Source organism: Symphodus melops (genome assembly GCF_947650265.1).
Source record: "Symphodus melops genome assembly, chromosome: 5".
NCBI lineage: Eukaryota > Metazoa > Chordata > Actinopteri > Labriformes > Labridae > Symphodus > Symphodus melops.
In genome coordinates this window covers 10,916,452-10,941,739 of record NC_136695.1, presented here as the reverse complement: position 1 = coordinate 10,941,739, position 25,288 = coordinate 10,916,452, and the positions used below count along the sequence as shown (strand labels likewise).

Sequence of the window (25,288 nt, the reverse complement as noted above, 5' to 3'; positions counted from 1 at the left end):
CAGCTGTCTCGAAATTTTACATTATGCATTGTCGGCTATATTTCAATGACAATACTGAGACTTTGATGATCATGAAAAATAACTAATGTGGACATATTTTTGGTTGCAACACATCAGTTATATTTCTCAAATTAGATGTCTGTTGTTATGCTGTTCTCATCAAGCTCAGGTTGTTTCCTGTTTTAAACAGGAAAACTCAAAAAGAGTCATTCTTCAAAACTAAAAGAGATGTGAAAACAGAAAATTTATTTTTGAAAGAAAATAATTGTTAATTAAACAGTTAATTTGTTTATGCACTACACAAAAAGTATATTTTTTATGCAGTAGCATAACACACAACACCATCCAAGTAGGCCTATGCAAATATTATTTTTATGCACTTGCACTAAAAACATCTATGAAGCTTTCGTCCTGTAATTTCACTTACCTTATCGATAAAAAAATCCTCAATCAGTAGAGTCACTTCACCCTGAGCTAGCAGCTGGATAACAGTTAGGTTATCCAGTCAAAGTCACTTAAGCACCTCACGTACCTTTCATGGAGCACTCTTTGCCCTTCAGCCGTTGAGGTTGTCGTCATCTTGTCCTCAATGGTTCTTTTACATTACCAAACATGTTGTACTTGTTTGCAGTTGCTGTCAAGTTTTTGAAAGCAAAAGACACCATTCACAACCCTTTTATGCATCCTCATCAAAGTGAATCCAAGCCAGTATACAATGAAGAAATTGAGGGGAGATATTATAATCAAGTTTCCAAATATGTACAAATATAAAAGGTTATACGATTCAAGCTGCTCTGGGTTTAACAAAAACGTGTGTTTTACTTTCACAACTAACTGAAGTTCTGATGCTTGCAAAAATAAATTTCACATATTCATCAGCAGTTGTAAACATTAACATTTTTAGCTTTCCATACAACAGCCTACATTTTTATTTTCCCATGTCATGACCAGCTCCTTCCCTCGTAGTATTTCCTGAGTTACTTACCTATGCTCTCATTTCAGACCCTTCACTTCCTGCCCTTATGCGTTTCCTGCCTGTGTGATATTTTCCATCTGTATCTCATTGTCTCCCACTCTCTTTAGTATTTAGTCATCTCTCCCTTCTATGCCAGTCCGTCTTCTTCCTTTATATATCTATATAAGCATTATCTCCTAGTGTGTTACTTCCCAGTTTCTTTTTCTTTTTTCTAGTCTGCCTGCTCCCTTAGGATTTTGTCTGCAGTTCTTGCAAAAAAAAATGCAAGTAAAGACAGTTTTTCTTAACATTAAGACTGAGTGTGTTGTTGTGCTTGTGAGCCATATCCAGTGTTTCTTTTTGTTTATTACAAGTACTCAATGTCCTGCTTCTGAAAACAACAGGCCGTGCCCCACTGAGGTTATACACAAACTATAAATTAACCCGTTCAAACCCTCCTCAAAAAAATCTATCTCCCCTGAAGTATGAACATGTTTTGATGTTTGCATCAGTTCTTCAAACCCATAATTTTAGCAACAATATAGAATATTTAATTCTTCAAACTAAAGCTTACTCGTTATAAGATCTTTTTTGAACATATTGTGTTAACTGTCTGACTGTAAAAAAGGTATGAAAACAGGACTGTTATAGATTAAGTTCTCTATTACTGATACTGTTTGTGTTCTTTTGTTTTGTAGGACCCTATCCGCTTGCAATATAGCCTGCCCATATAAATCAATGAAATGAATCTTATCCATTTGAGCAGCTACATGTGTGCATTTGTGAATGTTTGTATATGTGTATCTGTATGTTCATGTGTGTGTGTGTGTGTGCATCCTCTCTCTGCATATCCTGCTGGGTCACTGCATCGGTCAAGTATCATCTCAGCAGAGTTTGCTGTAACACAACACTGAAGAAAAATGAAATGCAGCGCAGACAATCCCCTCTACAGAGCCTGCCTCTGATCTCTGCCTCAGACCAAACATTTCAGCTGGCTGTGTCCAGAGCCTCTCCTTTATCTGACTGCTGCTGCCTCTTTGTCTGAACAGAGCGGTCTCAAACTGATTTCCCCTCCTGAAGCCGAGGGTAAATCAGACTCATGCACATATGCACGTATACACATGGGCAGATAGGTCAAAAGAGGGGTTTTTTAATTTTAATTTTTTTTTTACGTTTTGGACCAAGAGGCACAGTAATTTCATTGGTTGAGTGAAAACCCAGTGGGTGGAGCTAAATACATACATATAAGCAGGCTGGATAAATGGCAAGTTGAGAAACAAACCGAATCTGATTAACAATGCCAATGGCATTTCCCTCCTTCCATTACAATTTTATGATCATGGAACTGTCAATTTCAAACATAGAGGTTGCCTTTTTGATATATCAATATGCCATTGCTAGTAACATGGCCCTATGAATGGCAATGCAGGTCTAAAAGTCTAGGTCGACTCGTACACCACTTTGAGCCAGGCTGAAATAATTAAAAATATGATTCAGTCCCAATTTCCCCACAAGTCTAAACATTCTGAAGCCAGGTGAACAGAAGAGGAGTCGTTTCACCTCACACAGCTTCAATGTTTATGCCCAGCATGCATGGGCCAAAAGTCAGTGGTCTATGTCACAAAGATGAGCATACATGAACTCCTAATTGGGCAACCGGAACTTGTATTTTCAGAATTGGCATGCTTCCCCCCCACATCTTTTGTCACCTTTATATAAAGTACATACCTTACAGCAGAGGCTAAATTGGGGATGTCACAATAAGAGGAGATGCTCACCACTACCTCTTAGATGTCTGCTTTGCCTCAAGTAGATTACTGCTTGAGCCACACATGGCCATAACTCTGAGACAGACGCCAAGCTGTCCACCATGTGCCCTCACTCCGATGTGCATTCTAACACGCACAGAAGCACAAGCTCACACGCTCTCATGCTTATAATAATTATTTTACATAACTTTGAGAGCCACAGGCAATCAAGCCAGCTAATATTAATACAGACTCTCCAGTGTCCATTACAAACGCACACAAAGGGAAAAACAATGGTTTCCAGCCCAGAAAAAAAAAATGCTTTCAGCATGAGTTTGTTTGATGTTAAGCATGCGGAAGAGTGGTTAACATATCTTGTCCAATCCTATAAACGTGTACGGAGATTTTAATAATCAGGCCAATGAGAATATGATTTTGTCCTCATGGGGGAATGTACTCTGTGTCTCTCCTAATTTGGAAAGGCACAGATGTTTCTGATGTAGGAATGCTTCAGCGAATATATAACTCCATTCCTCTGTCAACATATTTCATACAGTGTCCAGTGTTTGTTCTGTGTATTTAGAAGCACAATGAAAGGAGAGATGTTACATTGGCCATCTGGAGCTGGGTATGTCAAAGACTAAAGACTGCAACCCGCCATGTAAATATCAATGCAACAGCCTGCAGGTGCACATGGATATTAAGGGCTTTTAAAGAGATAGAAAACTTACACTGAAAACTTAAGATTGATGGGTTTGATTCATGTTTTACCCGATACATACCCGTCTATAACCGAACAATTTAATCCAACACCAATTTGCCCTGAAAAAAATTGGGAAATCTAATCAGACACACCTCAAAACCACATTGGAGATAGTGCGTCTCCTAATTCAAAAAGTGTCTGAGACCTTCAAGTTGGGCCTGAAGTTTCAACACCCATCAAATCGACTGGAATTCAATTTGTTGCAGAGGCCAACACTTGCTTACCTTTTTCAAGACTGTTATATCGTTACAGCTTTGGTGCGCCCCTTTATACTGTAGTTTAAGTCTCACCATCAGATCAAATGTATAATTCTCCAATGTTCTGTTATTTTCAAAAAATACTAATGACGCTCTTCCAAGCAAAACAATTGAATGAACGAATGAACCGAAAATGGACCAAAAACAAATGTTTTTGAAAATGCTAAATGCTACTATCACATCGGGGACAGAGTCTTTGCCTTTTACCAGCTTGCCAGGAATACAGAGGCTCTGTTTTGCAAATGTGTGCACACATGAAGTGTTTTGTTAAGAAGCTCTTTAGAGGCAATTCACAGATGACAATTCAGCACACTTCCATAATCTGCGTTGCTCTATCTATGTATAGCTTCCCAGAGCTTCATGCTCCATTGAGATTTAACTCCACCAATGAGGTGGTTGTCTTTGAAGACATGTCTATTGAGATGCAAACACAGGAACACATCACAGTTTGTTTTTATTTCAGTATACATTTCTCAGATTTCTCTCCAGACTTTCCATTGTCTTTTACTGTTAAGATGTTGTAGAGGGAGAAAAACAAGCTGTTTTCTCACTCAAGCCCATCTAACAGAATTTACTGCAGCAACTAGAAAGTAGTCATTATTTACTGTAATTGGAGGTAAATGCATAGGCATAATGAGGGAACAAGCATACAAGACTACATGCATGATGAATAACTGCATTAGCAATTTGATACAAATTAAATCAATGGAGCCTAGAAAGACTGACTCTGATTTACAGCAGAAGCAGCTTAACGGCGAGGTGATCGAGGGGTGAAACAAGCCTGTGATTTGTGTCTGTAATCTGTCTACACTACCTGCATACAAAGCATTCATCTTATTGAAAATGATGAGAGGAATGCTGTTGTTTAAGCAGACTGTGTAACCACATCAGTGGCAGGGGCACTGCCTCTGCCATGTCAAACAGCCTACTTTTAAATTGACTAGTGGATGCTGAGACAGACAGAGAGGGATGTAACTTGTATTGCCTTTCTGCAGTGGTTGAGTGGTTTTACAGTAAGATTGATCCAACCGATCACCTCATTTCCTCTCTCATCTACCGTAACAGCCAAAGCACTGATAGTTTATCCATCTGAGAAAGTGATTTCAAGGTGCCAAGTACAACACAGGAAATGGATCGCCAGACGTTCCAGTGTCTGGTAATAGCAGACCTGATTGCTGGCATCAGCAAGGTTGAGCGGTGAACGAGTGACAAAGCAATTCTCAGGACGTTTTTAAGTGTCAGCCATGCAGAATCCAGCTTACCAGAGACGTAAATCGATTTGACACGGAGTAGTGGTTGTGGTCCTTTCTTATTAGAAGAGGGTTTTGTTCAGTCTGGCTATGCAGAAAAGGGATACTGCTGAACTGCTGTTAAGGATTTTAGAAAAGTTTGGCACCATGGACAGGAAAGGACATAACAACCCTGATGAATGTCTATTAATGGACATCTAATAATAAACTAAGTTGAGAGAAGCGCATACGTGGAATTAGTTTCACTTTCGTGAGCTTTAGTGTCTTGTCAAATTGAAACCTGGTAAAGGTCTTAGATGGAGACTTACAAGGATATTCTGCAGTCTTTTCAGCTTTGTGGACTTCATTTACAATACAATAAGCTTTCCAAAAATCCAATATGCACACTGACTAAAAATATCTTCTGTCTGAGTTGGGCTGTGGAGGGAGCAATCAAAAGTATAGTCATATCCCTGAGTAGTTTCGGTTTAGTCTTCCTCTTCAAAAGAATCAATCAAAGGCAAATATTTTTGACCTTACTGCCTGATGGAGGGCAAGCTCATCACATGGATGAATGTATGTAATATCTACAAAAAGAGAGGCAGCTCTTTCTATTTTCTGTTAAAAGCCTTATTGTGTGTTACCACGCTTCATGCACACTGCACAAACTAAACTCAAGTGAACTTGGTATTAGCTGCTGTTTTTTTTTTTTTTTACTTTGGCCTTTCTCAACACTGTGTTCTTTGGATTTTGACCACTTTGAGGCTTGGAACGCTGGTTTACTGGTAAATTGAAAGACACACTCTCCAGGTCAACTCCCTCTTTTCCATGATGGTATGTCAAGAGCCATCCTGACTAACTTAACTATATTAACTATAGCTTAACTATATTCCACTTTTTAACTTGAACCTGTAACTAGCACCCCACAAGGAGGGAACACTTGATCAGGTTTTATTTCAAGGAGTAGCAAACAGAGTTCTTCTTACTTTCAAGAGGCCCAAACTAACCGTTTCCCTGCTCCCACCTGATAGCTGTAGTTTGACAATCACAGCCTCCACCATCAGGCTTGGTTGTCACCACCACCTCCGGACGTCCAGCCACTAACATAGGACTGTGCCGTCCCCTAAACCATCGCCGTGAGCTTTCATACACGGCTTGCTACAACCCCACCTCAGTAGCAAGGAAGTGTGGACAACAGAAACACGAGGGATACAAAGGACAAATCCTTCCTGCTTCTTATCCAAAATGCTCTTTTAAAAAGAGTCTCGAGATAGCAGGAATTGGTGCTATACAACAAATGATTGATTCTATGATGGTTGCCGTGGTGTTAATCTTTTCCTTTCTTGGACAGGTCTCCCTTGACAAAGAAATCTCTGATCTCAATGGGACTAACCTGGATAACTAAAGGTTATATAAATGCATAAATGAATGTAACTTTATGCAAGAAAACACATTTCCAAATATACTTAACAATCCCTTTAAGTCATGCTCTGTGTGTCTGCCTTCTCCAGAGACATGTATTCCTCTCGTGGTTGCAAAACCTATTTAAAGGATCTTTGTGCGCTCAATGTCACCACAAAAACAGTATGAAATGAAATGTGAGGGTCAGCTACTTTTTGATCTAATGCGACATACAACACCTCTGCAAAGTCATAGACACACACATGTACTCAGACACACACACACACATGGAGTATTATCATTGACATGGCAGAGGAGTGTTATAACACCTCTGGGAAATTAGCTGATGGCAGCAACTCAGCTGCTCCTCTGCCTTACCTGGAGGGATCGTCTTACAGAGGAGCCAAGCAAATATCAATAAGGGTGATTTAGCTGTGCACAGCTCAAGGATAAAGAGCTTATGCATGAAACCTCTGGAAATACACTTGAGCTTGGCATGTAAAATGCTGTCGCTTCAAGCAAATCCCTGATTAAATCCCCCAAACACGTTTAGTTGGCTGTATGAGGGGAGGCCTGATGCTGGCTGTGAGGCACGGTGCCAACCATGGAGGAGGACAGAGAGAGAGAGAGAGGTGGGGAGGACAAGTATGTTTTAAAAACATACAATGTAGTGCATTACATCCTGCAGATGAGTCTGTTTGAAGTCTGCAACTGTCGTCTTCCCTTAGGCCTCTCTGTTACAAGTGTGTCGCTCTCACAGATGATGCCACTACTGAATGTGACTCTGACACTGAATGGAAACCACTGATGTACTATGATGTACCCGTTATTCTCCTCGAATTTCAACACAATACTTGATATTATGGCACTTTACAGCCTTTTGCATACATGCACTTGAAATGAAGAAGAGGTTGCCCCTAAAATCTTCCTGAGTTGCCTGTTCACATGTGAACCACACAATGGGAGACTTTCCCTGTCAGACAGAAGGGGGGAGGGGGGGGCTCTCAGGAGGCAGGACATGACATTCAAATGGACAAGGCAGCAATGGCAGGTGAAGCAGTAAATACAGTCCAGCATTTTAAAAACAGTTTTTGCCTTCATACCAATGTTTTGTGGAATCTGATTTCTTGCAAGCATAAACAAGTATGTAGCACAACAAGGTGGCTTGAAAGAAAATCCTCACACGGAATTTTACCTACTGCTTTTAAACATTGTCCCACCCGGAGTTCATGTAGAATTTTTACTTTAGGATGGCAGGGAAAATTCAGTAAAGATTCTGGGTAAAGTCAAGGTGAAGCAATTGGTTGTTTGCGTTCAAACATAAAGCTCACCTCAAACATTTCAGGAAGTTTGAGGAACGTGTTAAAACGGCAACATCAACAATCTTTCGGAAAATGTCACATTTCTGTTGGTTTTCAAGTGTAGGAGAAGTTCAATTGTACGTCAAATATTAGTGTGAGAGAAAAAGAGGGTGCCGCGCATCGTTTTCACAGCCAACAGCATGAGAGCCCGCTAAATGAAATATCACTGTGACATCTGTAAAAGTGGTTGTGGATTTACAGCTTCTGCGAAGAGAACGGGACGACATTGCCTCATAAGGATCATTAATTTTTATAAGCTTTCCTGGAAATCATTTCATGGAGCAATTTATTGCCAATTCAGGAAGTAATGGCTGTTTTGCAGGGATGCAAACACTTGTCAGCTACAATATGTGGTCATAGAAACAGAAAAGGAAAAGCTGCAGGAACACAAACTCGCTTTATTCCATTGCTGCAGTGGATCATTTTAAAAGGATAAAGCTGTCTGAATGCCTCATACTGAGTCTCCAGTGAGTCAGTCCTTGCACTTGTTACAAACTTCTCCATCTGTCTTTTCACTGACTAACACTTAGAGCCACAGCACATCAACAATATGGCCTTGAGCTGTTTACCATAGAATAACCAGCCTACACATCTCATTAATAGGGGCTGACTCATGTCATTTTGAAATAGGGTCACGTGGTTGAAAAACTGAAAGGATGAGATACCGAGGTATGAGTGACACTGCATAAGAATCACTCACACCTGCATGTGTTTATGAATGCAGATTGGGATGATTTTTGGTTCATGAATGATTTATGAACCTTCCATTGTACCGACATAAAAAGGGACTGTTTTTCAAGAGAAATAATATGGCATCCTTTTATTCTTTTCTGCAAAGCATTAACAACCATTAGGGGAGAGGAAAAAATGGTTACTTTAACAAGGATTTAGCTAAGACAGAAAAGAACATCTTCTCAAACCTAGAAAAGAAACTTGGTCTCTGACTTGCCCAGACACCTGGGCATTAACATTTCTAGCAAGTCGGCACATGATAAACCCCTTCTCCTAAGCTTTTGGTGTCATTTGCGATGCTTTAGTCAGCCAATCACTACGATAACATCACATATAACATTCTTAAAAGACTGATACCAAACTCCGAGAATGTAATTAGCTCTTTGAAGTATTGAAGGCTTAAGGTTTTGAAGTAGGGCAACTCTTTCATGTGCGATTAGGAGTTCTTAAGTCCATCCTCAGGTAGAGAAAAAAAGAAATTGAAAGTTGTGTGGTAAGGAAAGGCTCATCTACCTTGAAATGTCACAGGCACTTGGCTGTGGTCTTCCCGGACCCTTTTCATATGCTTACAGAATTAATTTACAGTGTTGAGGAGGGACTGACAAACTGCAGGGGAAAAGAAAGTCTCCTGTGGCAAAGGGAAGGTGGGTGGAAACGAAGAGCAGAGGGGATCAAGTGAGAGCAGAGGAGGGTGCACGGAATCAGAGCTGTCGACTGCAGTCAAATTGCTCACTCCAATCAAACCGACGTGGAGCTTTGGCTCTGATGCACGAGGCTGGGCTTACTGGCTTACCTCAGCACTGCACCAGAGAGGGACTGTCACTGGATATTACCATGTGGACCACTGAGCTGATTCCCCCCCCCCCCCCCATGTTGCATCACAGTGCACAGTGGACAGGGGCAGCTTTACATCCATCCTTACTTCCACTCTCTTGCCCTGGGGACACACACACAACCCTCACTTCCTGAACTGTGTCTGTGCAGAATTTTGCTGTTGGAGACACTCACATTAAATATGAATAGCCTTAATAATAAATGGAAGCTCTCAGAGATTGCATCCTGGGTACAAAAAATGTTGTTCAATGTTGTGTTGTGACACGAAGCTCTGAACATTTTTGGCCAGTTTTATGGTTTAAAATCATTGCGGGACAATGTGATGCCACTTAATGTTTTAATTGCTACTGCTTAGTTTACATTTAAATGCTTTCAGTGTCTTTTTGCACTCTGTGGAAATGAGATGGTAACTATTCCTATAGTTTGAGAGCAAACATGTTGCACATTTTGAATGATCGAACACTGTTTTAAGCTACAATATGTTAAAGAATGTGTGTGAATGGCATTATTTCCTTTGTAATACAAAAAAAGGTTCATATTCAAAGCAGCATTTTAAGCCAGTGTTTCCTCAATGTCCTCCTCAAGGGACAAGTTATGCGCAGAGGAATGGCTGGGACTGGATCTAGTTTTTAGGCTGATAGAGCCATACTGTTTGGCTGAACGCTTGGTGTAAGCGATCACCTTTCTCCTGTACATCTCCCCTTTCCACATGGAGATCATCAGCAGTGTGGAGAGAACAACGCCGCCCAGCGTGAGAAGGCACAGTCCTGCTATGACGCACCTATCCAGGTGGGCACCTATCCGCGCACTCTCCATCTCCAGCCTCTCCATCTCCCTCGCCGACACGCTGTCACGATCCACCTCCACATCCCGCGGCACGGCATAGGAGATGATCACCAAGGAGATCCCGGTGACTAAAAATGTAACTGCACTGATAAAGCCATAGTCTATTGAAGACCCGGAGCCCTCTCCAAAGGAGAGATCATCCTCGGACATAAAGGAAAACTCTGGTAAAGTCTCCGAACAAGGCTCGCCATTGCGCATTGGCCTGAGAGCACTTTTGCAACTAGTCTCTGGGCTGGCCAGTCTAAGGTTAACATTCTCATCTATATAGGTAAAGGATGTCTCTAATTCCTCGTCGCAACAGACCCGGACTTTTTCTTCACCAAGTTGACTGAGTTTAACCTCCGGGCCCCCCTTGCGCTGCGCCGTCCTTTGTGCTGAACGACACCGGTCATGGCAGCTGCGGGCAGGGTTACAGTAGCCTTCCCCCGAGGGTGCTCCTCCTGATGATCCATCCAATTTTCGGGCATGGAGTGTAACTGGAAGCCGGTCAAGGGCGTCCGGTTGATCAGGCTGATTGACTCCCTCATCTGCAGGAAGCAGCTTTGGAGAAGCCATTCGTGTTTCACCCCCTGCTGGTTCACTCTGAGCCTTCCTCCCACGGTGTGTTCACTCCACTGCATCCCTAACAAGAGGACACACACCAGCTCTAAGTTAAAGGGTGCATCTTAATCAGATTACCCTTCATTGTTAAAAAAAAAAAAAACACACACCTTGTAATTACAGTGCGCAACAACTTGTGCGTGATTTGGAACGGTGCGCAATGACACATATGTTACCATAAAACAGTCAACACAGGGACAATTTAAAAAAGGACACTTTTAAGTTGATCAGATTGTTTAAGAAAAATCAGCGGACCTTTGTCCAAAGGCGCTTATGGTGGCTGTGATTAGCCAAATACCTCCATATCCAATTAGCGAAGCAACCCACGTATAAACCGAGATTAAGCTACATTCTTGTTTGAAATGGATACGACCATTGAACAGATACAAAAGCGACGCTGTTCCAAAACTAAATCACAAAACTAAAATACAGCTCAAAACCACAGCAGGTCTTATACTAAATCCATCACAAAATACTTTCATACTAAGACTGGTTAATGCAAAATACATTCAGTACTCCCAGAACATGCGTGGGGATATCGCTGCACTTTATTTGAATCCAGCCGAAGATGTAAGATGCTGCTCTGCATAAGGGTGGAACAGTCATGCACAGAATCCGGTTTCATTTTTTTTCTTCTAATCCCTCCCAAAAAAAGCCCTCCTCAGATACACAAATAAAGAAACACACTTACCGCGCTACTTCAGCATCCCTTCCGCCTTCTCCTCTTTACAGACAGTACTGAGGGAGAGGGCACATTACGAGGACAGATATGAAGCCTTATCATTGAATATGCCCTCAATAGATCCTCTCTCTGCTCGGTGCTGTGGCGGCAGGCTGCACGGAGAAGAGCTCTCCGTTAGTCCCTCCCACGTCCCACACACACACACAGATCGTCAGCTGCTCGCGCTGTAGTGCTGAAAGGAGCGCCGCTATCTGTGAGCCGATTGAATCATCCCCAGCCAGTCAACACACACACACACACACACACACACACACACACACACGAGAGGATCAGATATGAAGGGCGAACATTGGGACCTGACCATCATAGTTTACTGTCTTGCATTTAGGGAACCATTTAGGAAGAATCTGATACCACAGAATACCACCAAGAACTGAAGGTGGCAAATAAGTGTCCATGGGAGAATTTAAAAGAGAGCTTAGGTGCTATAAAGTCAATAGTGACCACTATAAACACAATTCAAATACCTCAAGTGAACATAAATAAAAATAAATGATGCCTGAGATGCAAATTATGAACAAATAAGCACCATAAATTCAATGATTAACATAGACAAGCAACAGCATTGGCAATATAAAACTGTTTCAGTGATATTAGAACAAAATACAAGATTTAGCGTGACATCTATGAAGAGGATTATTGACATAAAAGCAACAGTCTGCACTGTATACAATATTTTCATCATCATATCAGAACAATCTTTCCAGCGGTGCTGTGCAAACAACAATGTTAAGCTGCATTTATCATGCACCATCTGTTCTCCTACGCTCTCTCAGAAGATTACTGTTGACTATGTCAAAGCCATCTTAATCCACACGTCATGTGTTCTGTGACTTCATGTAAATCTTTGGGAGTGCTTTTGTCATTCATGCCACTTCTTCAGAACTCTTTGTGTCCTGGATGCATCTTTCAGGATAAATGAAAACAGATTAATGCAGCAAATGGCTTTCTGAAAATGTCATATGAGATGTTTGGTGCATCTCACCATCAAGGATTTAATCCAACACACATTAAATTTATTATTCATTTCCTGACCGTCCCACCTCATGTAGCACAGCCACGCAGCAGGCTATAAATATAGTTTCTGCTTTCCCTGTAGTCCTGTTGGCTGGTTGAACGCAGCCCTGGCTCATTTCCCAACAAGACTCAATTTAACAGATGAGAAAAGAGAAAGGGAGGAAGAAGAGGGCAAGGGAGAGAGAAAGTATAGGGAATCAGAGACAAAGACTTATAGGCTCCTTTTGTTCCACAACTGTGTTTTGCGCATTGGGGGGATCTGCATGTTTGATGTAGGTTTGATGAGAACAAGTCTCACACAGAAAGATCGAGAGATAAAGCTTAGACTGACTGTGCGCTTGTGTGAGAGGGTAACAACAGCCAACTATCAGATGCTATCTGTCTGCAACAGTGCACCACTTTTCCTTCTGGCAAGGACATTAGGCCAGTTAGAGGAGGGGGCTGCAGGGGAATCTACACTTCCAAAGGCTGTAAATCCTCAAAGTGTCTCTCCTGCCAAAGGCACACCTATAACGATTATGGAACATGGATGTAGCACTTACTTTTTTTTGGTCATTCTTAAGCATGATATAAAAAGGTGATAGAGAAGGGGGAAGGTAGAGATCTCTGAAGCACAGTGAGAAGAAGAGCATCTGTGTGAGGTCTGTGAATTATGAATTGAATTAATGAATGATGGATTGAGTTCTCTTCACCTGCAGCTGGTCAGTGTTCCACTTTAGCAGTGAGGAGAATATATGACTAAGCAGAACTGTATGAACACACTGCTGCTGTTCAGACAAGCTCAGAGGACCTGCGCCCCAGGTCATATTAAGTTCAGACTCGGAAATGCATACACCATCAAATCTGTCTTGATGGTGAGTATGCACAAAGAAGCTTTTAAAAAACCTTAGTTTTAATACATTTTTTAAACAAACTACCTTTTGTAATCTAGATCAATTCCAGTAATGTAGTGTATGCTGGGGAGGGGGGGGGGGGGTGTCATGGATAAGGGCACGGGGTGGTCTTGGAACCCCTTAAATCCAAACGGCCAGCACAGACACCACTTTGAAATCAAGCTACATATGTTCTATTTTTCGACAACAGTTTTTGAAAATCCACAAATTGGGATTTCTTTTACTTTTTGGTGGATCAGAGCAGACAGAAGACAGCTAGCATGAGATCCAAACTAAGACCCGATTACATTCAATTTTAAAAGGCAGAGAATCCTAATTTGTCAAAAGGTGTGTAAGACTGTATGCTGAAATACAATTTAAATGATGTAATGAATATAAATTGCTTTGTAAAAAAAAAGAGTGATCCTGTGAAATAACTCCACAAAGTAACACTTTGGATTTAGTTCTTTTTAAAAACGACAATGTTCACACTTTAGATTTTAGTGCCTGCTATGAGTTGCCTGCTTGGTGTCATCTCAGCCAATTCAGTCACAAGACTGAGCCTCTTATCTGTGTTTGTGTTGGAGGTACCTTTTGGAGAATTTTTCACGGAAATATTTGATAAATAAGATGTCTTCCTTATCAGTTTTTTGTACTAACAGATCATCAGAGGTTTTCTCCAGCTTTTTCAGTTCTATTTGTCTCTGTTATATTAATGTCTGCACTCACAGTACAAATCTTATAACTTGTTAAGAGCAAGATTCATTTTTGTGTGACAATGGTTTTTGGGAGTCAGAATTGCTGTTTCCACGTAAAGTCAATGACGGACCATAAGGAAAAGCATAGACTATAAAACAGGGCTGTAATTCAAGTGAAGTCACCCATTAGATTCTGAAGCAGATATTGAGGCCCAGCCATGGTGCCAAATGGGAAATGTTCTCTGAAACTACGATTTTGTCAACCATGTAACAGACCTTTACCTTCTGGCAGTCACATAAACCTCCTGCTAATTCTGCTTAACTCTTAGCATGAATGACATCAAAACAGATGAGTTATATACAAAGTCATCCCCTGTGTATACCAATAAAGACATGAGCTATTGGTAATCATTGTTTCGACTGTGACCGTAAGGGAGTGCAGATGTAAATTAGATTTTAGATGACTCTGGTACAATGCATCAAATGACGACACCTCACATTTGTTTTTGAACCAGGCTTTAATAAAATTTATTTATGCTGTCAAAATGAGCATTTTAATATGGGAGTTAATGGGACGTCCAGGCTTTTCCTGTCAGCCTCAAGCAGACACTTGATGGACTGCTTTTCTTTTTATACTACCACATTTGCTTAGTTTTTCCACACTGTCGGTCCACTTGGTATTAAATTGACAAGGTCTTCTAAATGACTAGGTTTGTGTCGATAACCTTTGTAAGTAACGAGTTGTCTACGTTCCCCAAAAATAATTGGGGATTATTTTGACAAATGAGCAAAGAGCTCTGCTTTAACTACAAATAGAATACTATTCTGTTGGAAGCACAGAGCACAGTTAACTTACTACTAAGAAAATTAAATAGCCTAAAGCACTGACTCCAAGTCTCCCTCCACGCTCTCATGAAAGCATTCCTCAAACCAGCCAGACATCACAATGACTACTTCAAAATTTTATGCTGCCTTTTGGTGCAAACCATTAGGGTTGAATAATGGACATATTTTCCATTTAGTAGCTTTATTATACATGGATAGAAGTGTGCATGTATGTCAAATTTAACTTTCGGTACAGAGCATTCTGGGGTCTCTGACAGGGTAGTGGGCCAACACAGCAGGGGGCTGTAGATTATTAATAAGTAGCTGCAACACAGTCCTCTGACTTTGGTTATGAAGGTGGCACGCAAACCCTCCAGTAGCTCTTAAAAAAGCCTTCCAGGCAGGAGACTGCACGCAGGAGCGAAGCGAAGCATGAGACAGTCTGACTGAGGTGTTTTGATAGGCTGTTTTTTTCTCTCTTCTTTTTGACAGGGAGTGTGGCGTTAGAGACAGACACTTTATAAAATATTTAGTGCATGGAACTTTAAGTTAATTTAAAGAGGCTGTCCTGATTGAAGTGGTGTGGCTGGCTGACACAGACATGGTGGGATAATGGAAGGAGAATAATGGCTTTCCAAGTGCATCGTGTGTGTGGGTGGGTGTAGACGAGGGGATATACAAAGATTTATGTCTCATCTATAGATAAGGCATCACATAAAAGAATAACAAATCTTGCGGTGATTAAGTATTCTAACTGGGAAAATTAATTCGGCCATTTCATCGACCCTTCTTCTCTTTATCGTCTCTTTATCATAATGAATATGATGTTATCCCCCCTGCCACGGCTGCTTTTGCATTATAATGTCCTCAATAGCTCCTGATGATTATTGTCTGCCTGTTCTTCTGCCTCTCTGTCTCCAGCTACAGCACTGATAATATCTAACGGCTTTTATGATGTGCCCAGTTAGAATGGGTTCCTAATTATAACTCAGACACACACATAAATTGTTTTCAAGCTGGATCACACAAGTCTTGACAAATGCACAGTCAAGTTCAGTTAATCTCTTGGTACCCGAGTGTGCATGCTGAATGGAAAGCAAACGCCAGAGCAGCTGTTTAGTATGGATCAGGCAAACATTTTTGATGAGAAGGGAAGGTTTTTTTTCATTAAGTAAATGTGAAAGTCTTGAGTTCAGGCCAAAGGTGTTATTTATATTCTGTGTATATGGTGAGCCAAGCACTGAGTAGTCTGCTGGCACTGCTGCCTTTGGTACCATTTTGCCTCTGAAGTTCTGCTTCTGTTTACCTTGAATTTTCAATTCGGAAGAAAAAGGACCTGTTCTTAAAAGCTGCAGTTGATGAATAATTTATCATATAACACAGAAGGTCACTGCTGAAAATGTGTGAATTGTGTTCCAATAGTAAGATATTCAGACTGAACATAAATTCATATTCTCCTATATCTGTAAAATCAGAGAGCTTCCTGTTAAGGTCTGCAAAATACTGCACACTCCTGGAAGTGGATTATGAAGGAACTACTGTTTCAAGGCAAACTGAAGGGATCCTTTTGCACAAAGCTGGGGTAAAATGGTCAACATTCAAAGATGTTCAACTGCCGGAAACAAAAAATAGGCAGTGAATTCAAGAATGTTTCTTCTCATTGTTTTTAAGGGCTAAAGCATTTGTTTGTCTTTACTCCAGCATACAAGAACAAGTGGCTTATGGAGTCTAAAAACTACAAATGTTTAAACAAAGCTAAATGGATTAAATCTCTCGTCATTTAAGAGGAGAGGGTTTGCCGGAGTTGATTTTAATATACAGAGGGACTATATCTTTAAGAACTGTGCCATGGTTGACATATTTCTAGCAACTCATTCTGCCTTGTTCAATGTGTCAGTAGCAGAATGTGACCACAAGGTGGCAGTGATGACCTTCTGTCAGGGGACAGGGAAAGCCTTGTGCAGTGATTCAAAGAACCATTACCTCAGGAAATCTTACAGTAGGCTAAGAACACAACACATCTGAGGAACTTGAGTGCTCCAATCATTTCAGAGTGAGATTCTGGGTGCTCTTTACTCATCTTGTTACAAACCCTTACCCTGAATTGCCCCCCGGGGACAAATAAAGTTTTTTGAATTGAATTGAATTGAATTGAAAATATATTGGTGTATATGAAACTGTCCATCAGTATATTACTTGGAGGGAACTTCACCTGAACCAGCTTCAACATAAAAAATATGTATTCACATTACAGATTAAGATATCGATAAAGAATAGCACTACAAAAGTTAGTCGGCCATTATGCTTTAAGTGTATTTTTTTTTTATATAAAACGCCTCGGCCTGTATTCACAAACATTCTGAGAATCCTCTTAGAGAGCTCCCAACTTATCTTAAAAATTCCTAGCAAGGAGTCTTTGTCTAGAAGTGATTTAGGAACATCCTCAGAACAACTGTGAGTGAGGGATTGACAGAAACTGTTATCTTAATGAGGAGGCATGTTTGACCCCGTAGCTCGGTATGAGACATTTTTCGGAAACTCAGAATCATTTCTATTGGCCTGGTATGTTTAACACACAAGGGATTTAACTTTGGTAGACTGTGCTCTCAAATCTTAACATTAAATATGTACACAACTAAAAAAGATAATAGTGCAGTGATGAGTAGTGCAGAAAAATGATCAAGTAAACATGAGGCTGTGACTGTTTAGCGTTTGTCAAAGTGACAGCCTGGGAGAAGAAACTGTTCTTATGACAGGTTGTTTTGGTGTACATCTATCATGTCTACTGAAGGGGAGGAGTTTGAACAGTGTGTGTGATTGGTTAATCAAAAAAAGGAGCAAAAAAGTCAAATATAGAGTCTCGTCGGACACTGTGTAATTATTGTAAGACGTTCTTTAAAATCATATATAAGCTGTTTGAAATTACACATCCACTTGTGCAGCAGCTTCTTCACCTGCTGATCGTTACATCAGCAGGTATGGTTCTTAATGAGTGACAGGATACACCTGTGGAGCTGACCATATGGAGAGAAACACAACATGCATGTGTCACTTTGCACTGAGAAAAGTCAGAGATGGATTAAAAAGTCTGCTTAAGCCCGTTAGAAATCCTCCTCACTACTTCTAACAGTTTGACACCTTAGTGGCTCTTTTAAGGGCTAAGACACTTTGTGAATAACTGTCATCTTTACAAGGATCTAGTCTAAACTTTGAGGGGGGATTTTTTGAAAATATCCTGATTCTAAGGATTTTCTTACATTTTTTGTTACTAGGAGCAACTGTTAGTCCTGCTGAGGCTTTGTTACTACAGCCACTGTACTTTTTGGTTAAGTTTTGTTTGATAAAAGACAGCGTTAAATCTGCCAGACTATTTCTTGGCAGTATTTGGTCTTAGTTTGGATTAAACACGTTATATACACTGCTCCAAAAAAAAAAGAAGGGAACACTTAAACAACACAATGTAATTCCAAATCAATTTCACTTCTGTGAAATCAAACTGTCCACTTAGGAAGCAACATTGGCTACAGTTAGATGGACACAAATAATCGAAATAAAAGCCTGATACGAATAAAAACGCTGCATGTAAACATGTCAACCAGAACAGACTGATTCGATCAGGCTCATTCTGAAAAAAAATCTCAGTCCGATCGAGAGGAGTGTTTTATCCCGATCGTTGTTCGGATCAGGATCCATGTACACACTCGATCTGATCTTGTCTGCCTGACTGGGGTCAAACGGTCCTGACTGTGCATGCCTGCCCCAGTAAAGTGACGTGTGTCCATCAGAGCCTGCTTACAGTCTGTGATTAGAGCGCACAACTTCATAAATGATCGCCGTGTCATTTAAAAGTTTCGTCTCCACCCTTGATCAGACTTGACAAGCCTACTCTCTCTCACCTGTCTCGTTTGGATCATATTTGTGTTTTATCTATTAATGTATTGTATTAATGCCTTTCATAGATACGATTTCATACAACCTTGTTTTATACAAATATTACATTGCGGGAAAAAAATCCACTTTGGAGTGATAGTTGGCGTCTATCCCAGCGACATCATCATTGTAAACTGTTCATTCATATGTCAACGTTGTCGCAGGAGCATTAAAACTGATTCCGCCACGTCTGCCTAAAAAAATGAAATTTTTGTACCGTCAGCTGAGACAAACAATAATGCAGTGTTAGAATAATAAAAGTGAAATCAGAACTGACAAGAACTAATACAGCCTGATTTTAAAGTAGCCTAATATTGAAAAGTAACTCATTCACATTTAATTTATGTTTACAGTTGATCAGTAATGTGAGTAGAATGTTTAATTAATCTAACCAATACGATCACGTTTAGACGTGAACAAAAAAAGTTAAACAATACTGCTGGAAATGATTCAAATGTCTGAAAGGTACTTATATTACAAAGTTTAAATTATTTTTAAACTGTGAGGAAATAAATGTAAGCTATTGTATTATGTTATGCGAGTTAGCTTTTATTTTGTAAAGGTTCAAGGAACGGAAGTGTGTGATTGGGAACCCGTGCGGGGTGCTCCCGCCGTGTGCGGCAATAAAGGAGGAGACGAATGTTCAACTTAATAAAGACTCCGTGCTTCTTTATTTTATAGTTTTACAAGTTCATGCATCGTCAACCCGCTCGGTTACATAAATATATCTTCCATTTTCAGGGTGTAAAACAAAGCAGAGTTTAACGTTTTTACGGGTCATTTGTGATGATTGTTTTCAAACACAGGCTGAGGTGTCACTTCTTCCTTAGACAGGTAGGACCAGTCTGCGCATGTCACAAGGGTTTTATTCTGATTAAATGCCAATGCACACGCACGGCATAATCTGATCATGTTATTTAGCGTCCATGTAAACAGTGAAATCGGAATGATTTCAATCAGATTGAAGAAATTCTGCACATGTAACTGTAGCCACTGATTGACAATTAATTTCACATGCTGTTGTGCAAATGTATTAGACAACAGGTGGAAAATATAGGCAATTAGCAAGACACCCCTAATGAAGGAGTGGTTCTGCAGGTGGTGACCCCAGACCACTTCTCAGTTCCGATGCTTTCTGCCTGATGTTTTGGTCACTTTTGAATGCTAGCGGTGCTTTCACTCTCGTGGTAGCATGAGACGGAGTCTACAACCAACATGAGTGGCTCAGGTAGTGCAGCTCATCCAGGATGGCACATCAATGCGAGCTGTGGCAGGAAGGTTTGCCGTGTCTTTCAGCATACTGTCCAGAGCATGGAGGCTCTACCAGGAGACGTGGAGGAGGCCGTAGGAGGACAACAACTCAGCAGCAGGACTGTTCCTCCGCCTTTGTTCAAGGGGGAGCACTGCCTGAGTCCTGCAAAATGATCTCCAGCAGGACACAAATGTGAATGTCTGCTCAAATGGTCAGAAACAGACTCCATGAGGGTGGTATGAGGGCCCAACGTCCACAGGCAGGTGGGGCTTGTGCTTACAGCCCCACAACGTGCAAGACGTTTGGCACTTGCCAGAGAACGCCAAGATTCTCCACTGGCACCCTGTGCTCTTCACAGACGAAAGCAGGTTGACACTGAGCACATGTGACAGACGTGACAGAGTCTGGAGACGCTGTGGAGAACGTTCTGCTGCCTGCAACATCCTCCAGAATGACCGGTTTGGTGGTGGGTCAGTAATGGTATAAGGTGGTAATTCTTTGGAGGGGCCTCACAGCCTCCATGTGCTCACTAGAGACAGCCTGACTGCCATTGAGTACAGAGATGAGATCCTTAGACCCCTTGTGAGACCATATGCTGGTGCAGTTGGTCCTGGGTTCCTCCTAATGCAAGACAATGCTAGACCTCATGTGGCTGGAGTGTGTCAGCAGTTCCTGCAAGATGATGGCATTGACGCTATGGACTGGCCCGCCTGTTCGACAGACCTGAATCCAATTGAGCACATCATGTCTCCACCATCTACCAACGCCACAATGCACCACCGACTGTCCAAGAATTGGCGGATGCTTTAGTTCAGGTCTGGGAGGAGATCCCTCAGGAGACCATCTGCCACCTCATCAGGAGCATGCCCAGGTATTGTAGGGAAGTCATACAAGCACATGGAGGCCACACACACTACTGAGCCTCATTTTGACTTGCTTTAAGGACATTACATCAAAGTTGGCTCTGCCTGTAGTGTGTTTTTCCACTTTAATTTTGAGTGTTACTCCAAATCTAGACCTCCATTGGTTAATAATTTTTGATTACATTGATCATTTTTGTGTGATTTTGCTGTCAGCACATTCAACTATGCAAAGAACAAAGTCATTCAGATCTAGGATGTTATTTTAGTGTTCCCTTTATTTATTTATTTTTTTTGAGCAGCGTATGTTCCTTGTTAATCAGTGAGCTTTGTAAACGCGCTAGAAGAATAATTTAGTTAATTCTCAGCTTTAGAACAAGGCTACCTGTTGCTTCCTGTTCAGTCTTTGTGCTAAGCTAAACAGCTGGGCCCATATTCACAAACATCTCAAAAATCCTCTCAGAGAGCTCCTAACTTAGACTATAAATTCTATGCATGGAGTCTTTGCCTCTGTAAGATTTAGAAACATTCTCAGAGCTGCTTAGTGAGGAGGTGTGACACATTTTTTTAGAAGCTGTTTGGTCAAGTCAATCATAGAATTTAATCAGACACGGACACACAGATGCTAATCTGACTACACAATTTTTAAGATGTTCTTTTAAATCATATAGCCTACGAGATGTTTGAAATCCCACACCCACTTATGCAGCAGCTTCCTGCTGATCGTTACATCAGCAGGTATGGTTCTTAATGAGTGATTGGATACACCTGTGGTGACCACATGGAGAGAAACACAACATGCATGTGTCACTTTGCACTGAGAAAAGTCAGAGATGGATTGAAAAGTCTGAACAAATCCTTTCTCTTCTGCCCAACTATGACTCAAAATTCTATATTTTCTCCTCAGATTGAAAACATCTTAAGCTTGTTATGAGTCCTCCTGACTACTGTGAACAGTTTGACACCTTAGGCGCTCTATTAAGGGTTAAGACACTATAGGGCTTTATTCAGACTGCTGCCTAAGCTTTTTCACAAATCAGACCAAAATGTGATCTAACTGACTGACTGTTCACATTAAAAATTAAAAATGACTAGATCAGGTATGTGTCCGTGTTGTGTCCAGACTGGGGAAAAATACAAACTAATCTAGATGTGCTAACAATCAGATTTGGAGGTACAATGTAAACAAGGCCCTGGTGAATATCTTTCATCTTTACAAGCGTCTAACTTTGAGGGGAAATTTTAAGAAAATGTCCTGTGCTTTAGAAGTTTCATAAATATGCCCCCAGGCTGTTGCTTCATATTAAGCACATAAAGGTTGAAGACTGTATCATTTTCTTTAGAACTGTATGCTGTAATTCCAATTTCAGGAGTGTAATACTTTTAATTTGACCTTCTAAAATGCTATAATGCAGCATCCAAGTTGTCAGGAAAATGTTGAGATAATCTTCGTAGATGATCTTGTGAACCTCAAAGCAATTATAACATCAAGCTGTAACAGAGTAACGTTATTGTACACATTTTATGTGGACCTGGTGAAATTCAGTCCAGTATTTACTTTCTTTGCACTCTTTTTTCGTCTCCACCATCTCCTTAAGGAAATCTCTGCTGAATGCTTCACTTTGTTCTTCAGACATTTGCCAATTTTCGATTAAGTTGAATTGAAAGGTGTGTGTTTTGTATCACATGTATCCATACTGTTCATACTGCAATAAGAAGAATGCAGCCACGATGAAGTTAGCTAGCCTCAGGGATTCCATGTGTAACTCTTCATGAAATATCATTGCATCTCTAATGCATCATAGCAGCATGACCGTTCTAATTTTAAAAATCAATATTTGCTCAAAATAACTTGACTTGCCCTGCTGTGTCTGACACGTCTGATGGATACATTCTACAGGCAATTTTAAAATGTCTTGCTCACATGTGAATTGTGTGTTTTTATCCTTCGACCCCCCCAGCTGTGAGGAGTGATGCTTTGTCATGGTGTTTTACCTAACTAAAACAATTCATTTAGCTCCCCTGTGAGAGTGTAATAGACAAAGAGGGGAATCAATACGGAGGTGACAAAAAATTTATAGCATGTGGTAAGCTATGTGTCCACTGTCTTCGGAGGGTTACAAAGACAATCACCTCTGGAAACACTACCCACAACAGTTCACTGCTGACCTCTAAAAAGACTGCCACTTAAAGTTAGATAATGTTAGTTTTTATTCACACACTCCCCACAATCTGCCCACGGTCTATGAAAGTATTGTCGAATTTTGTTTGCGTTTCTTTTTCCGTCAGTTTTCCTGCAGACACCTGAGCACACATTGCTATTGCAGCCTCCAGAAAAGGTTACACACAGTGATATCAAGCAGCAGCATCGCCTACTGTGCTGACAGAGTAATTTTCAACCTATGTCCTTCCCCCTTTTTACCTCGAGGCCATGCAGCTTCCCCGGGAACTATACTTACACTAATCTGGACTGGTGTAGAGCACCTGCCTGAAACCGCAGACAGTTTGTTTATATTTTTGGCCAGTGGACCTAAAACACCAGAGGGTGGCAGAGTCCTAATCACAAACAATCAAATCACAAATGTGCGTCTGTTCTTTGTGTTCCATAGTGGAAATCCTGCAGATGGAGATGTGCACAGAAAGTGTAGGACTTTCTCTTGCACGTATCTCTCACCGTCTTTGCCGTGTCTTTTAGGTGGTTAACCCTCAGGATTAGGATCAGGGTGGAGGAATGCGAGAGTTGTGATAGCCTTTGAGACCCCTCCCCTCTGTTTAGATGCTGTAATCTAAGTGAACAGTTTGTATCTTTATTTCGCATCTAATGTCAATGAGGCATGAGAAGACATTTGGATACATGTGGAAGAGAGAAACAAAGAAACACAGAGGAAACAAGACAGGTAGACAGGTAAGAGGACGCTCACTTTCCCTGCTTCATTAAGCACAGTTCGCATAAAAGTCAGCCAATTTAAAGAGTGACACTCCACAGCACTTCAGTGCTAAATTGCAGACCTGCAGAGCAGAACAAGTCAAACAAAAGTAGTGCAAATAGTCACTTGTCATTTGGTGCCAAGTCATGCTGGAAGCATTTTAGGGGCCAGCATATGAAATGACACAATACTGAACCAAAATGTGATATAAAAGTGGACTTGCCTGTCTATGTGACATTTATTTTACCTTCCATCTTCATAATAGTCCTATAACATCATGCCTGTAGGACTCAATAAGAGTTTCAAAATGATGTTATTGTGCTTTATCTCTCCTTATAGCGACATCTTCTTGTTGTACTTGGTTAATGAGAAAAAATTAGAACTTTGAGGCTCTTTCAGGTCTTTTTGTCACATCCCCGGGTTAAGTTTTCTGTTTATTTCTGTTTACTCTCATGTTTCATGTCTTGTGTTTGTGTTTTACTTTAATACTTACCCTGTGTCTCGTTTCAGGTCTGTTGGCTGCATGCCCTTCCCCCAGTGTTTCCCGGTCTGCTGATTACCTGATGTGTCTCACCTGTGTCTTGTTAACTCCACCCCCTGTTCAGTATTTAATGTCTGCCTTCCCCTCACTCTGTGCCAGTTCGTCTTGTTCCTTGTGTCAGCGGTCCAGCATTATTATCTGTCTTGACCTTGATCTCGTTAGTTTTTGGCCATGTCCTTTGCCTGCCGACTTTGTACCTTTGCCTGGATTTTTGGATTTTGTGTATCAACCTTTGGACCGAATAAATGGATTGAAACTGCCTGCTGATTTTCAGTCATTGCTTTTGGGTTTTCTGTGTCCAGCCGTGACACTTTTTTTTAATCTCTCATTGGATAAATACAATGAATCCTTGAGGTATAATGAGTATAATTCACCTTGAATTGAAATGATATATCTCTCATGTACTGTACTTATATATATATATATATATATATATATAAGCTTCATAAGGTTGTAAAAACGGCAGTATCATTTTTTTCGATCGTTATTTGTACAGCACCAAATCACAACAACAGTTCTTTCAATACACTTTACATAAAAGCAGGTAAAAGATGTTAAAATATTGTCGACAAAGAGCCAACATGAATCCATCGTGAGCAGCACTGAGCAACATTTAGCCAAGTTACAGTAGCAATGACAACCTTCATTTGAGAGACAGGAACCTTGATTACAACCAGACTCATAATCAGCCACCTGCCCAAACAAAAAAGTGAAAAAAGTGATAGAGCGAGATGCAGAAAGAAGCATTTAGGGACAAACTGAGCAGCAGCAACAACAACAAGAATGGATGAGTTAGATTTGTAGCTCAATGTCAGTTATAATGGTAAATGTCTAGTATTAGCAGTGTAACAGCTAAGTATGATTCTAAAATGATCAGTCTGATATTAACATTAGCAAC

The 25,288-nt window shown here is 40.7% G+C and overlaps 1 protein-coding gene across 1 annotated transcript; it reads right to left on the bottom strand.

The window, feature by feature from the left end:
• Positions 1-7,899: 7,899 nt before the first annotated feature.
• On the bottom strand, positions 7,900-11,596 carry tmem74 (transmembrane protein 74). Its single transcript, XM_079344370.1, has 2 exons — positions 11,418-11,596; positions 7,900-10,748 (listed from the first exon to the last, which is right to left on the bottom strand). Exon 2 carries the CDS (start codon positions 10,679-10,681, stop codon positions 9,833-9,835), a length of 849 nt encoding a protein of 282 aa, XP_079200496.1. The 5' UTR covers positions 10,682-10,748; positions 11,418-11,596; the 3' UTR covers positions 7,900-9,832.
• Between the last annotated feature and the right edge of the window lie 13,692 nt (positions 11,597-25,288).

Excerpts from the sequence above, each read along its gene's own strand:
- tmem74 (XM_079344370.1), bottom strand. The coding sequence starts at position 10,681 with ATGGCTTCTCCAAAGCTGCTTCCTGCAGATGAGGGAGTCAATCAGCCT.